The sequence below is a fragment of the Lynx canadensis genome, chromosome F2, assembly GCF_007474595.2.
Source record: "Lynx canadensis isolate LIC74 chromosome F2, mLynCan4.pri.v2, whole genome shotgun sequence".
Classification (NCBI taxonomy): Eukaryota; Metazoa; Chordata; class Mammalia; order Carnivora; family Felidae; genus Lynx; species Lynx canadensis.
The window spans coordinates 49,211,904-49,227,478 of NC_044320.2; the positions used below are offsets into that span (position 1 = coordinate 49,211,904).

General features: G+C 39.0%; 1 protein-coding gene across 7 annotated transcripts in view; it reads right to left on the reverse strand.

Annotated features, from left to right (window-relative positions):
• WWP1 (WW domain containing E3 ubiquitin protein ligase 1) overlaps positions 1 to 15,575 on the reverse strand; it is a 134,954-nt gene that overhangs the window by 60,959 nt on the left and 58,420 nt on the right. For 6 of the 7 annotated variants that reach the window (XM_030303831.1, XM_030303826.1, XM_030303829.1 and 3 more), the window contains 3 exons: positions 14,161 to 14,298; positions 14,003 to 14,069; positions 8,419 to 8,603 (listed from right to left, as the gene is read on the reverse strand). In XM_030303831.1, coding sequence (XP_030159691.1) covers positions 8,419 to 8,603; positions 14,003 to 14,069; positions 14,161 to 14,298 — 390 coding nt within the window. The remainder of the gene's footprint in view (positions 1 to 8,418; positions 8,604 to 14,002; positions 14,070 to 14,160; positions 14,299 to 15,575) is intronic. The other variant, XM_032591890.1, reaches the window with a different exon arrangement.

A 15,575-nucleotide genomic window follows, 5' to 3' on the forward strand; every position in this document is an offset into this window, starting at 1 on the left:
GTGGGTGATTGTGAACTGGGGGAAATAAAACCCGCAGAGTAGGCACGGAGGGGAGAGATCCCCTTCTGTTGAGAGACGAAGGGAAGAGAAAGCATGGCTGGGGAAGTGTAGGACTGTATCTGGACAAGAGATACAGTCTCTTGTCCCAGGACTGGGACTGAGAGGGATCCTATCTCTAACTGTGGGGCTTTCTTCAGACTGGGGCCATCTCCCTGTTCACGCACCTGGGGAGGAGGGGAGCCAGCCCCGGGTTCGGTGGTAGATCAGGGGCACAGTCCGCAGGAGAAAGTGGACCCCTCCCTGGAGGGCTGTGCGATAGAACAAAGCCTGCCTGCGTCCTCCACCCCCTGGGGCTCAGTGGCTAGGTCGAGGGTGCAGTCTGCAGAAGGAGAAACCGGCCCCCTCCCTGGAGTGTGCTGGGAGAGAACAAAGCCTGTCTGCTGCCTGCGTATACCACCCCCATGCACCTCAGCAAGGTCAGCAGCGCAGTCCACAGCAGGAAAAGGCGGTCCTCCCTGAAGTCCGGCAGCACAGGCAAAGCCAGGCGGGACCACATATCAAGCTGCACAGAGAGGTACTTCCTCAGTGCCAGAGCGCCTGGAGCGGGTCTTTGAACCCTAGCCAAGCATTGGGCCAGGGGAGTTGGTGGAGCGAGAAGGACCGCCCAGTCTGTGCCTGTGGCACAGTGAGGACAACTGGAATGGAGTCCACTGGGTCATGGGGAAGAGACTGGGGGATTGCCATTCCCCCCCATCATCACCACCAAGGCAGGACCTCAGGGATCAGTCCCGGGGTGGGACTGATAGTGGAGGTAGGACCAGCCTACACCAAACCACGCCCCTCCGTGCAGGTAACAGCTTATCTGCTGGAGCCAGATACATGCTGTGCAACCAGAGGGCTCCATAATCCAGACCAGTGATGCTGCATAGCCTGGATTAATTCCAGGACAATTCTTTAATTCCAGGACAATTCTTATTTAGATATATTCTCCCTTCCTATCTCTTCCCTCCTCTAGGCTGGTTGCTCTGGTTGTTGGTTTGTTGAAGCAGACATATTTAATGCATTCCCTTGATACATGTTCTACATCTCCTTCTGTACTTTCCTTTCTCTCTGGAATAATCAAGCCATATACTTTCTCTGCCTGGGTCACTTTATCTTTGTCCCCCCACCCCCGCCACCTCCTTCTTTATTTTCCTTTCTCTATCTCTGGATTAAGTCATTTAGTCTCTCTGCCGGTCAATGTTTATTTTCTCTTTGTCCCCGCCCCTGTCATTTCTCTCTTTGTATGTGCTCCTCTATCAGCACTGCCTCTACCTTGTTCTTTACTTGTAGCTGGTGTTTCTGGTTTTTTTGCTTTTGGACTGTTTTTGTTTGTATGTTTGTTTGTGTGGGGTTTTTTTGTCTGTTTGTTTTATCTGTATGTGTGTTTATGTGTCTTTGTTTCCTGTTTGTTTTCCTTTACAGGACTACTTCAAGGAACAAATCAAAGCACATCTCGTAGAGGGTCCAAAACATCACTAGCAGTAGAGAAATAAAATAACCAAAGTCACAACAACAGAGAGCAAGTAACACTCTCCAAAAAAACACCTCCTGAAGGGCCAGGCCCTGGACAGTGTATGACCCCCCCTTTAATATAGCAGTGCTCACAGGTGCCGAGCGCACAACGAGCTTTTAAAATTCATAAGGAACAGAGGGGCGCCTGGGTGGCGCAGTCGGTTAAGCGTCCGACTTCAGCCAGGTCACGATCTTGCGGTCTGTGAGTTCAAGCCCCGCGTCAGGCTCTGGGCTGATGGCTCAGAGCCTGGAGCCTGTTTCCGATTCTGTGTCTCCCTCTCTCTCTGCCCCTCCCCCGTTCATGCTCTGTCTCTCTCTGTCCCAAAAATAAATAAAGAACGTTGAAAAAAAAAAAAATTCATAAGGAACAGAAAACTAGCCAAAATGATGAAATGAAAGATTCCCCTCAAAAGAAATTCCAGGAAGAAGTGACAACTAAAGAATTAATCAAAACAGATATAAGCAATATAACTGAACAATAACTTAAAATAATAGTCATAAGATTAATTGCTGGGCTTGAAAAAGGCATAGAAGACAGCAGAGAATCTAGTACTGCAGAGATCAAGGAACTAAAAAATAGTCATGATGAATTAAAAAATGCTATAAATGAAGTGTAAAATAAAATGGAGGCAGTCACAGTGTGGAATGAAAAGGCAGAGGGGAGAATAGGTGAATTAGAAGATAAAATTATGGAAAAAGAGGAAGCTGAGAAAAAGAGAGAAAAAAATACAGGATCAAGAGGTGAAAACTAGAGAACTAGGTGATGCAGTCAAATGGAACAATATACGTATCATAGGAATTCCAGATGAAGAAGAGAGACAGAAAGGGGCTGAAGGTGTACTTGAACAAATCATAGGTGAGAACTTCTCCAATCCGGGGAAGGAAACAGACACTGAAATCCAAGAGGCACAGAGAACTCCCTTCAGACGTAACCTGAATTGATCTTCTGCATGACATATCATAGTGAAACTGGCAAAATACAAGGATGAAGAGAGAATTCAGAAAGCAGGTAGGAATAAATGGGCCTTAACGTACAAAGGTAGAAGCATAAGGGTAGTAGCAGACATATCTACTGAAACTTGGCAGGCCGGAAAGGAATGGCAGGAAATGTTCAATGTGATGAACAGGAAAAGTATGCAGCAAGCCTGTCATTCAGAATAGAAGGAGAGATAAAAATTTTCCCAAACAAAAGCTGAAGGAATTCATCACACTAAACCAGCACTACAACAGATCCTAAGGGGGATTCTGTGAGTGAAATGTTGCAAGGACCACAAAGTACCAGAGACATCACTACACACATGAAACCTACAGATAACACAATGACTCTAAACCCACACCTTTCAATAATAACATTAATGTAAATGTACTAAAAGCTCCAATCAAAAGACATAGAGTATCAGAATAGATTAAAAAAACAAGACCCATCTATTTGCTGTCTACAAGGGACTCATTTTAGACCTGAGGACACTTTCAGATTGAAAGTGAGGGGATGGAGAACTATCTATCATGCTACTGGAAGTCAAAAGAAAGCTGGAGTAGCCATACTTATATGAGACAAACTAGACTTTAAATTAAAGGCTGTAACAAGAGATGAAGAAGGGCATTATATAATAGTCTATTCATCAGGAAGAGCTAACAATTATAAATGTCTATGCACCGAATTCGAAGCACCCATATATTTAAAACAATCACAAACATAAGCATCTTATTGATAAGAATGTGGTAATTGCCGGGGACCTTAATACTCCACTTACAACAATGGACAGATCATCTAGACACAGAACCAGTAAAGAAACAAAGATCCTGAAAGATACGTTGGACCAGATGGACTTGACACACATAATTAGAACTCTACATCCCAAAGCAGAAGAACATACTTTCTTCTCAAGGGCACATGGAACATTCTCCAAGATAAATCATATACTGGATCACAAAACAGCCCTCAATAAATATAAAAGAATTGAGATCATACCATGCACACTTTTAGATCACAATGCTATGAAACTTGAAAACAACCACATGAAAAAGTCTGGAAAACCTCCAAAAGCATGGAGGTTAAAGAACACCTTACAAAAGAATGAACAGGTCAATGAGGCAATTAGAGAAGAAATTAAAATACATGGAAACAAATGAAAATGAAAACACAACAATCCAAACCCTTTAGGATGCAGCAAAGGCAATCCTAAGAGGAAAATACACTGCAATCCAGGCCTATCTCAAGAAACAAGAAAAATCCCAAATACAAAATCTAACAGTACACCTAAAGGAAATAGAAGCAGAACAGCAAGATACCCCAAACCCAGCAGAAGAAGAGAAATAATAAAGATCAGAGCAGAAATAAACAATATAGAATCTAAAAAAACAGTAGAGCAGATCAATGAAACCAAGAGTTGGTTTTTTGAAAAAATAAACAAAATTGATAAACGTCTAGCAATGCTTCTCAAAAGAAAAGAGAGAGGACCCAAATAGATAAAATCACAAATGAAAATGGAATTATTACAACCAATCCCTAATAAATACAAGCAATTATCAGGTAATATTGTGAAAAATTATATGCCAACACACTGGACAATATGGAAGAAATGGACAAATTCCTACCACCCACACACTACCAAAACTAACAGACCCTAACTAGAGAAGAAATTGAATCAGTTATCAAAAATCTCCCAACAAATAAGAGTCCTGGACCACATGGCTTCCCTGGGGAATTCTACCAGACATTTAAAGCAGAGTTAATACCTATCCTTCTCAAGCTGTTCCAAAAAAAATACAAGGGAAGGAAAACTTCCAGACTCATTCTATGAAGCCAGCATTAGTTTGATTCCGAAATCAGACAGAGACCTAGCAAAAAAAGAGAACTACAGGCCAATATCCCTGATGAATATGGATGCAAAAAAATCTCAACAAGATACTAGCGAATCGAATTCAACAGCATATAAAAAGTATTATTCACCATGATCAAGTGGGATTCATTCTTGGGCTGTAGGGCTGGTTCAATATTTGCAAATCAATGTGATACATCACGTTAATAAAATAAACAGTAAGAACCATATGGTCTGGTCCTGTCAATAGATGCAGAAAAAGCATTTGACAAAATGCAGCACCCTTTCTTAATGAAAACCCTCAAGAAAGTCAGGATAGAAAGAGCATGCTTAAACATCATAGAAGCCATTTAGGAAAAGCCCACAGCTAATATCATGGGGAAAAACTGAGAGCTTTCCCCCTGAGATCAAGAACACGACAGGGATGTCCACTCTCACCACTGTTGTTTAACATAGTATTGGAAGTCCTAGTGTCAGCAATCAGACAACAAAACGAAATAAAAGGCATCAAAACTGGCAAAGATGAAGTCAAACTTTCACTTTTTGCAGACGACATGATACCCTACATGGAAAACCTGACAGATTCCACCAAAAGTCTGATAGAACAGATACATGAATTCAGCAAGTTGAAGGGTACAAAATTAATGTACAAAAATCGTTTGCATTTTTATACACCAATAATGAAGCAACAGAAAGACAAATAAAGAAATTGATCCATTCTCAATTTCAACAGAACCATAAAATACCTAGGAATAAACCTAACCAAACATGTAAAAAATCTGTATGCTGAAAACTATAGAAAGCTTATGAAGGAAACTGAAGAAGATACAAAGAAATGGAAAAATATTCCATGCTCATGGATTGGAAGAATATTGTTAAAATGTCAACACTACCCAAAGCAATCTACACATTCAACACAATCCCAATCAAAATTGCACCAGCATTCTTCTCAAAGCTAGAACAAATAATCCTAAAATTTGTATAGAACCATAAAAGACCCCGAATACCCAAAGTAATATTGAAGAAGAAAACCAAAGTGGGAGGCATGACAATCCCAGACTTTAGCCTCTGCTACAAAGCTGTAATCATCAGGACAATATGGTACTGGCACAGAAACAGACACATATTCCAATGAAATAGAATAGAGACCGCAGAATTGGACCCACAAATGTATGGCCAACTAACCTTTGACAAAGCAGGAAAGAGTATCCAGTGGAAAAAAGACAGTCTCTTTAACAAATGGTGCTGGGAGAACTGGACAGCAACATGCAGAAGAATGAAACTAGACCACTTTCTTACACCATACACAAAAATAAACTCAAAATGGATGAAGGACCTGAATGTGAGATAGGAAATCATCAAAACCCTAGAGGAGAAAGCAGAAAAAAAACCTCTTTCTTACTTGACACATCTCCAAAGGCAAGAGAATTAAAAGCAAAAATGAAGTACTGGGACCTCCTCAAGATAAAAAGCTTCTGCACTGCAAAGGAAACAATGAACAAAACTAAAAGGCAACCAACGGAATGGGAAAAGATATTTGCAAATGACATATCAGACAAAGGGCTAGTATCCAAAATCTATAAAGAACTCACCAAACTCCACACCCGAAAAACAAATAATCCAGTGAAGAAATGGGCAGAAGACATGAATAGACACTTCTCTAAAGAAGACATCCAGATGGCCAACAGGCACATGAAAAGATGCTCAACGTCACTCCTCATTAGGGAAATACAAATCACAACCACACTCAGATATCACCTCATGCCAGTCAGAGTGGCTAAAATGAACAAATCAGGAGACTACAGATGCTGGCAAGGATGTGGAGAAACGGGAACCCTTTTGCACTGCTGGTGGGAATGCAAACTGGTGCAGCCACTCTGGAAAACTGTGGAGGCTCCTCAAAAAATTAAAAATAGATCTACCCTAAGACCCAGCAATAACACTGCTAGGAATTTACCCAAGGGATACAGGAGTGCTGATGCATAGGGGCACTTGTACGCCAATGTTTATAGCAGCACTCTCAACAATAGCCAAATGACGGAAAAAGCCTAAATGTCCATCAACTGACGAATGGATAAAGAAGATGTGGTTTATATATACAATGGAATACTACTTGGCAATGAGACAGAATGAAATCTGGCCATTTGCAGCAACATGGATGGAATTGGAGGATTTATGCTAAGTGAAATAGGTCAGAGAAAGACAGATACCATACGTTTTCACTCATATGTGAATCTTGAGAAACTTAACAGAAGACCATGGGGGAGAGGAAGGGGGGGAGAAAAAGTAACAGAGAGGAGGGAGGCAAACCATAAGAGACTCTTAAGGATGGAGAACAAACTAAGGATAGATGGGGGGTAGGGGAGAGGGGAAAGTGGGTGATGGCAAGGAGGAGGGCACTTGTTGGGATGAGCACTGGGTGTTGTATGGAAACCAATTTGACAAGAAATTATATTAAACAAAAAAATTCAGAGGGGCACCTGGGTGGCTTAATCAGCAAGCGTCTGACTTCAGCACAGGTCCTATCTCATAGTTTGTGAGTTTGGACCCTGCATCGGGTAGTGTGCTGACAGCTCAGAGCCTGGAGCCTACTTCAAGTTCTCTCTCTGCCCCTCCAGTGCTCACACTCTCTCTCTCTCTTTCAAAAATAGACAAAAATTTAAAAAAAAACAAAATACATTCAGAGGTCAATTCCCATGTTTACAAAAACTCTCAAGATAGAGCAGAGTAAGTCTCCCTCCAATCCTGGGTATAAATATACAGTTGTCTTATCTATAATCCCATGTATTTTCATTCAATTCCTGAATTGATTCTTTACTTTTTTCTACTTTTGAATACTTTCCCATAGATACACAAAACACAGGAAAAAATATAGACTCTGGAAATAAAAGACCAGTATTAAAACTCTAGCTCCCAAACATAATCAACCTTAAGATGTTTGAGTTTGAAGAGATTCATCTAAAAGAATATATAAAGATGAAACAAGAAAATTACTTATGAATTTTTACAGCTGAGTCCATTGGAATACAGGATTATAGAAAAAAATCTTCCATAGGCATTCCTTCTGTAATGGAATAATACTCCTGAAAAATATAGAACTTTCTGAGAGCTCTATCAGCTCAAACTACATTTTTCTAACAACTTGTAATACAAAGAAATAAATTATTTGTGTACTGAAGACAGGTTAAAGAAACCATTTATTGGGGCACCTGGGTTGCTCAGTCAGTTAGGTGTCTGATTCTTGATTTTGGCTCAGGTCATGATCTCATGGTTCATGAGCTTGAGCCCTGCATCAGGCTCTGCACTCATAGTGTGGAGCCTGCTTGGGATTCATTCTCTCTTTCTCATTCTGTCTCTCTCTCTCCCTCTCTCCCTCCCTCCCTCTCTCCCTCTGTCTCTCCCCCCGACTCCCTTCCTCTCTCCACCCCCAAAAGAAACCACTTATTACTAACAAATTAATAAACTCACAAAAGTTCTTTTAGAAATATTATATAATGAACTTTTTTTGCATGTGGCATAAAGCCTAAGAATCTATAAGTACACGCTTAGTGAAATGTATTATTTTTTTTAATTTTTTTAATGTTTATTTTTGAGAGAGAGAGAGAGAGAGAGAGAGAGAGAGAGAGAGAGAGAGAGAGAGACACACACCATGAGTGGGGACAGGGGCATAGAGAGAGAGGGAGACACAGAATCTGAAATAGGCTCCAGGCTCCGAGCTGTCATCACAGAGCCCGATGTGGGGCTCAAACTCATGGACCGCGAGATCATGACCTGAGCCAAATTTAGATGCTTAACTAACTGAGTTGCCCAGGCGCCCCAATGAAATGTATTGTTATTTCTAAACTAAATATATATTTGGAATATCCTCCTAAATAATCTAGAAAAATTCAAAACATTAGGAAAGATTTCAGTTATTTAGATCTTTAGAGTCCTATCGCATAACTGAAGATTAAGAAAGATAGTACAGTAAGAGAAGTGTAGGCATAGATAAAGTTTAATTTAGTTTCCATTTAAACAATGAGTCATAAATCACCATACTTACCAGTGTCATTGGCAGGCTCAGATGTGAGTGGTTTTGGAGCTGGTGTATTTTTGGGTCTGGCAGCAACCTGAGATGGAGATGAAGGTGTGTTGTCTCCATTAACTACATATGAACAGCATGAGTTTTGAACTAGAGTGCTTGTAGGTGTATGATTATCTATTCCACTGGTACCTTCAACAACCAACCTTAAAAAAAAGAAAAAAAAAGATGCTTTACTTCAATAAGTGCAATTAAGTGACTTTCCATCAGAATTGTCATAAGAAAGATTTACCAAATTCTTAGTACTCAAGCAAAGTGATAGGTAGAAAGTGATAGGTAGAAAGAGTAATGAACACAAGATATAGCATGCTTTTACTACATTAAAGTTTAAATTACTTTCAGTTCTAAGTGTATCCACACTAGCAGATAACTATATATATACTCAGATATATAAATATATTAAATCAAAATAATTTCAGTCCCTCAAAGTAATGATCAAGTTGTACACTTTAAATATTTAAGTCTAAGGGGCTCCTGGTGGCTCAGTCAGTTAAGCGTCCAACTTTGGCTCAAGTCATGATCTCATGGTTCATGAGCTTGAGCCCCGTGTCAGGCTCTGTGCCTGGCGCCTGCTTTGAATTCTGATATCTCTCTCTTTCTCTGACCCTCCCCCTCTCATTCTCTGTCCCCCTTTATCTCTGCTTCTCTCTCAAAAATAAATAAACGTAACAACAACAACAAAATGTGTGTGTGTGTGTGTGTGTGTGTGTATATATGTATTTAAATATTTAATCTAAGAATAATCTTTAAAGTGCTCTTTAAAAAGCATTTCTAAAAAGCATTTTCAAAAAGCTCAAGGAACTTTTAAAAATCAATTCCATCCATTATAATTTTTTAAATAATTTATTTATTTTTTAACTTACTTCCAAGTTAGTTAGTATATAGTGCAACAACGATTTCAGGAGATTCCTTAATGCCCCTTACCCATTTAGCCCACCCCCCACCCACAACCCCTCCAGTAACCCTCTGTTTGTTCTGTAAATTTAAGAGTCTCATGTTTTGTCCTCCTCCCTGTTTTTATATTATCTTTGCTTCCCTTTCCTTATGGTCATCCGTTTTGTATCTTAAAGTCCTCATGTGAGTGAAGTCAAAAGATATTTGTTTTTCTCTGACTGATTAATTTTGCTTAACATAATACCCTCTAGGTTCCATTCACGTAGTTGCAAATGGCAAGATTTCATTCTTTTTGATTGCTGGGTAATACTGCATTGTATATATATAGACCACATCTTCTTTATCCATTTGTCTGTCAATGGACATATGGGCTCATTCCATACTTTGGCCATCGTTGATAGTGCTGCTATAAACACTGGGGTACGTGTGCCCCTTCAAAACAGCACACCTGTATCCCTTGGATAAATACCTAGTAGCGCAATTGCTGGGTCACAGGGTAGTTCTATTTTTAATTTGTTGAGGAACCTCCATCCTGTTTTCCAGAATGGCTGCACCAGTTTGCGTTCCCACCGGCAGTGCAAAAGAGATCCTCTTTCTCCACATCCTTGCCAACATCGGTTGTTGCCTGAGTTGTTAATGTTAGCCATTCTGACAGGTGTGAGGTGGTATCTCATGGCGGTTTTTATTTATATTTCCCTGATGATGAGTGACATCGAGCATTTTTTCATGTGTCAGTTGGCCATCTGGATGTCTTCTTCGGAAAAGTGTCTATTCATGTCTTTTGCCCATCTCTTCACTGGATTATCTGTTTTTTGCGTGTTGAGTTTGTTAAGTTCTTTATAGATTTTGGTTACTAACCCTTTATCTTGTATGTTGTTTGCAAACATCTTCTCCCATTCCGTCGGTTACCTTTTAGTTTTGCTATTTGTTTCCTTTGCTGTGCAGAAGCTTTTTATTTTGATGAGGTCCCAGTAGTTCATTTTTGCTTTTGTTTCCCTTGCCTCCGGAGATGTGTTGAGTAAGAAGTTGCCACGGCCTAGGTCAAAGAGGTTTTTGCGGGGCGCCTGGGTGGCGCAGTCGGTTAAGCGTCCGACTTCAGCCAGGTCACGATCTCGCGGTCCGTGAGTTCGAGCCCCGCGTCAGGCTCTGGGCTGATGGCTCAGAGCCTGGAGCCTGTTTCCGATTCTGTGTCTCCCTCTCTCTCTGCCCCTCCCCCATTCATGCTCTGTCTCTCTCTGTCCCAAAAATAAATAAACGTTGAAAAAAAAAAAAAATTAAAAAAAAAAAAAAAGAGGTTTTTGCCTGCTTTCTCCTCGAGGATTTTGATGGCTTCCTGTCTTACGTTTAGGTCTTTCATCCATTCTGAGTTTATTTTTGTGTATGGTGTAAGAAAGTGGTTCAGGTTCATTTCTCTGCATGTCGCTGTCCAGTTTTCCCAGCAGAACTTGCTGAAGAGACTGTCTTTATTCCATTGGATATTCTTTGCTGCTTTGCCAAAGATTAGTTGGCCATAGGTCTGCGGGTCCATTTCTGGGTTCTCTATTCTGTTCCACTGATCTGAGTGTCTGTTCTTGTGCCAGTACCATACTGTCTTGATGATAACAGCTTTGTAATACATCTTGAAGTCTGGGATTGTGATGCCTCCAGCTTTGGTTTTCTCTTTCAAGACTGCTTTCGCTATTCGGGGTCTTTTCTGGTTCCAAACAAATTTTAGGATTATTTGTTACAGCTCTGTGAAGAATGCTGGTGTTAGTTTGACAGGGATTGCCAACCTACTGTAATTTTATTAAACACTGGAAAATAAGCTGAAAAGGTCTTCAAATATTGATTACAAATTACAGTGTACTAGGTACTAAAATAATGAGCACATGATAATCAGAAAAGCTAAATATTATATCACAGTTAGAAGAATTTATAGCAAATACATGAACTGCAAATAAATAAATCAATCTACAACTACAAAATCAAATATTTTAAACCTTATTGGCAATGGATAGGAAGTTGGGTGATATCATGTAAATAAACAGGAGAGTTTTTTCCAAATACACAGTCCATGGTGTATCTATTCTCCACAAAGCAGCCTTACTGTTTTTAAAAATATATCAGATTGTGTCTAGCTATCTTTGTCTCCAAGTTCCTCCTTTCTTACCTTGATATATATACCATATATCAATTTTACTGAACATGAAAACATGCTGTAAAGCCTTCCTGTTTATTACAAATTATCATACGCAAGCAGTAATATTATAATGACTATAGGATTATCCAAAAAAAAAAAAAGGATAAATATTATATTCTCGAGTTGGAAGAATTTGTAGAGCATGAATTAACTAAAAATAAACTCACGGTCTTTGCACTTGCTATGTCCTCTGCCTAGAATAATGCTCTCCTGTCAGAACTCTGCATGGATAGTACATTTTTGGCTTTTTAATTGTAGCTCAAATGACACTTTTTCAAAGATAATTCCCCCAACATCTCTCTTTAAAACAGACTCCCTTTCATTCCTGTCACCTTGTCCTATTTCAATGACTTCACAGTTCTTAATACTATTTCCAATTAGCTAATTCATTTCTTCACTTATTTACTCTTTACCTTTATCCCACCAGAATGAAATTTCACAGGAACAGGGCCAGTATTCTTAGTGCTTGGACTAGTGTCAAGCACCAAACAGGCACTCAATAAGTATCTGATGATGAATGAATGAATGAAACTCTCCTTTCCTTTGTTACCTGTGTATTTGGAATGAGATGTCTTCAGGAAGTTTGGACAAAGAAAGGAAGTTCCCAAGTGATTCTTCTGATTGCACAGCCCTCCCCAGCCACTCAGGAAGAAATCAGTGATCCAAGAGTCTAAGTAGAAGAATTCATGTGAAGTTCTCCTGGTGCTATAGATCTAATCTTTCATTCACAATGTCTTACTATGCAATAAATTAGTTTTCAGACTGGTCATGACTCAATCTTCTTTACCCATCTAAGATTGTATTACAAAGATTATAAAAACAGATACATATTTTAGATACACACAGACAAAATATTTTAATCTACCTAGTGTTGTACCCTTTTAGCTCTTAGTTTTTTCCTATGGAAACTAAATAGATTTATTTAAGCCAAATACATATTCAGAAAATATACTTATCTGTGCTCTATGAGAATCATTTAATAACAATTTAGGAGTAATGATGTTAGTAATTTTATATATTAATAGAAGTCACACTTTGTCATATACCAGCATATTTTTCAGACATTAACAAGTCACTTTTATGGCAATGTATTTTTATATTTTGAAGGATTCATTATAACCAGTCTATTATATGTTTTTATTCTAATTTAAACTATTCCAAAGAGAAAGCTTTTATGGTCATCAAACTGTAAGCAAAGGGAATTTCTGAGATGGCAGGATGATTTCTGAGGAAAGACTAGAATCTCTGGAGCATGTACCTTCTAGTGATCTACTGGAAGCTGCCAATTCAGATAGCAAAAAGATGCCAATTTTCCCACATTATCCGCACCTATCTATTTACTGATATAATATGCCTAAATACAGATTTTAAGAAGCCATTTCCAATAAAAAAGAATGATGTACTGACACATGCTACAACACGAATGAATCTCATGCTAGGTAAAAACAGCCAGTAATAGAAGGTGACAAAGAAAAGAATGAATTAATGACACACGCTACAACATGAATGAATCTCATGCTAAGTAAAAACAGCCAGTAATAGAAAGTGACATATATGTCCATTTCTAAGAAAAGGCCAGAACAGGCCAAGCCACTGGACAAAAAGTAGGTTAGGGCTGCCAGGAGCTGGGAGAGAGGAATGGGGAGAGATTGCTCATGGCTACAGAGTCTCTCTCTCTCTCTTTTAATGTTTATTTATTTTTGAGAGAGAGAGAGAGAGAGAGAGAGAGAGAGAGAGAGAGAGAGAGAGAGAATGCACACATGCATGGGAGAGGCAGAGAGAGAGAGAGAGAGAGAGAGAGAGGAAGGAGGAGGAGGAGGAGGAGGAGGAGGAGGAATCCCAAGCAGGCTCAGCACAGAGCCTGATGTGGAGCTTGAACCTACCAAGCATGAGATCATGACCTTAGCTGAAACCAAGAGTCTAACCCTTAACGGACTGAGCCACCCAGGTTTCCACCCCCGCCCCCTCCCCACTTTTTTAAATGTTTATTCATTCTGAAAGAGAGAGAGAGAGAGCAAGTACGTGCACACAAGCAGGGGAGGGGCAGAGAGAGAAGACAAGAGAATCCCAAGCAGGCCCTGAGCTGTCAGTGCAGAACCCAAGGCAGTCTCTATCCCACCAACCATGAGATCATGACCTGAGCCAAAATCAAGAGTTGGGACACTTAACTGACTGAGACACCGAGGTGCCCCCAGTCCCTTTTTGAGAGTGATGAGAATTTCTGAAATTAGATAGTCGTGACTGTTATACCCAAATCTACTGAAATATATAGAAGGTAACCCTTTTGGTATGTGTATTATATCTGAATGTAGTTTATCTCTTTAAAAACTACTTTTAAAAGAATTTAAACAAATGATATGTACAGATACAAGCTTTTAAATTCTATGGCAAACTCTAAGGTTAAAATGTAAAACTTCATATATGGGAAACGTTACATTACCTTGCCACAAATACTAAAATAAAATATTCTACCTGGAGGTTGGTCTTGTTGAAGGGTCTCCATTTTCATGTAAGGCATCACCATTTTGCTGTATTTCTACTAAACAAGAAAGAAATAAAGCAGGTTTTTATATACTTCTTTCAGGTTTTTTTCCCACTTCAAACTTTAAAAACACATAAAGTTGGCTTACTGGTTGGAGATGAGTTGCAGTTTGTTAGATTTTCTTGCTCAATCGCCAATCCATCCAGCACAACTGTTAATTCACCAGTTTGCACAATGCCGTTCTTATTTTCCAAAGAAAGTTTTAATTGTTCTTTCACTCTTTCCACTAGGAAAAAAAAAAATTCTAATTTAAAAGCTTTTGCCACATACAAAATTATGTGCTAGAAATCAAAACTACCTATCAAGAATTACTCTAGCTCAGTACTTCACAGCTACAAGTGGAAAGAACTGTTTGCACTTATATCAGTAGATCTTTCTATACTACACCAGACTCAATCCCTATCACACCAAGTTGAAAAACTCTTTGCCCCTCACCACATGCTTTCAATATCATCTTTAATTGCTCCTTTGCACAGTAAAAAGCACAGAGAACATATAAATAAACACAGATAATAATCACAACAACTACCTAAACTTGCTCTTCACTGACCACAACGTTTGTGGTTAAGGCATAATTTCTGCATGGGAGTCAGGTGGTCTGGTTACTAATTCCAGCTCTGGAACTTACTGCTGTACTTTAAGTAGTCAAACTATATACAGCCTCAGTTCCTGTCATTATAAAACGGAGATAATGAAGGTATCAAACTAGAAGGGATTATCATAAGGCCCAAATGCAAAAATCACATAGAAAGTTCTTAGCACTACGCTTGACACATGTTGAGTACTCAATAAATAGTAAGTACTATGACAATAGTTTTTTCTTTTTCATAGGAGACCAAATATTTCCTTCCTGTTATTAGGATATCTAGTTCTTATTTAAGCTTGAGGTCATTTTGCTTCAACAGCTATCCCAGAGAAGTTTATTAAGTTTTTAGTGATCCCTTTACTATCCAAATTCTTCAGTCTGACTGTCACTGGCTTTCTGCAGCTTTTGAAACCATGGAACATATTTCTTCTTAGATCATATCCTTGATTTTGGTCTTTTCTACATTTAATGAATTTGGGTGTTTTTTCCCCATTTATCAAATGTCCAGCATAAGCATAACCAATTATCCAAGTACAGAAAAGACAAAAAAAAATATCTGAGACCACTATAATCACAACAGAAATTCTTTGCAAAAAATTTAAGAACTATATAATAAAAGATCTTATAGAATTATACCACTACAAACCTCACCCCACATCACAAAAATATTAATTAAAACAATACAGACTAGGAGGAAAACAACAGTATAGGGGGAAAAACCTACAAAAGCATGAATTTCAGCTTTACCTAGATTCTAACAATCTGTAGCTGAGGAAAACTATACTGACTACCATTCTATTTCATTTTTGTCATTACTCTCCATTGAAACTATGCAATGTGGAGATTTAGCTCTTGTTCCTAACATTAGCTTGAGTAGATTCTTAAAAATAACCTCTCAAAATCCCTTTAATGTAGGT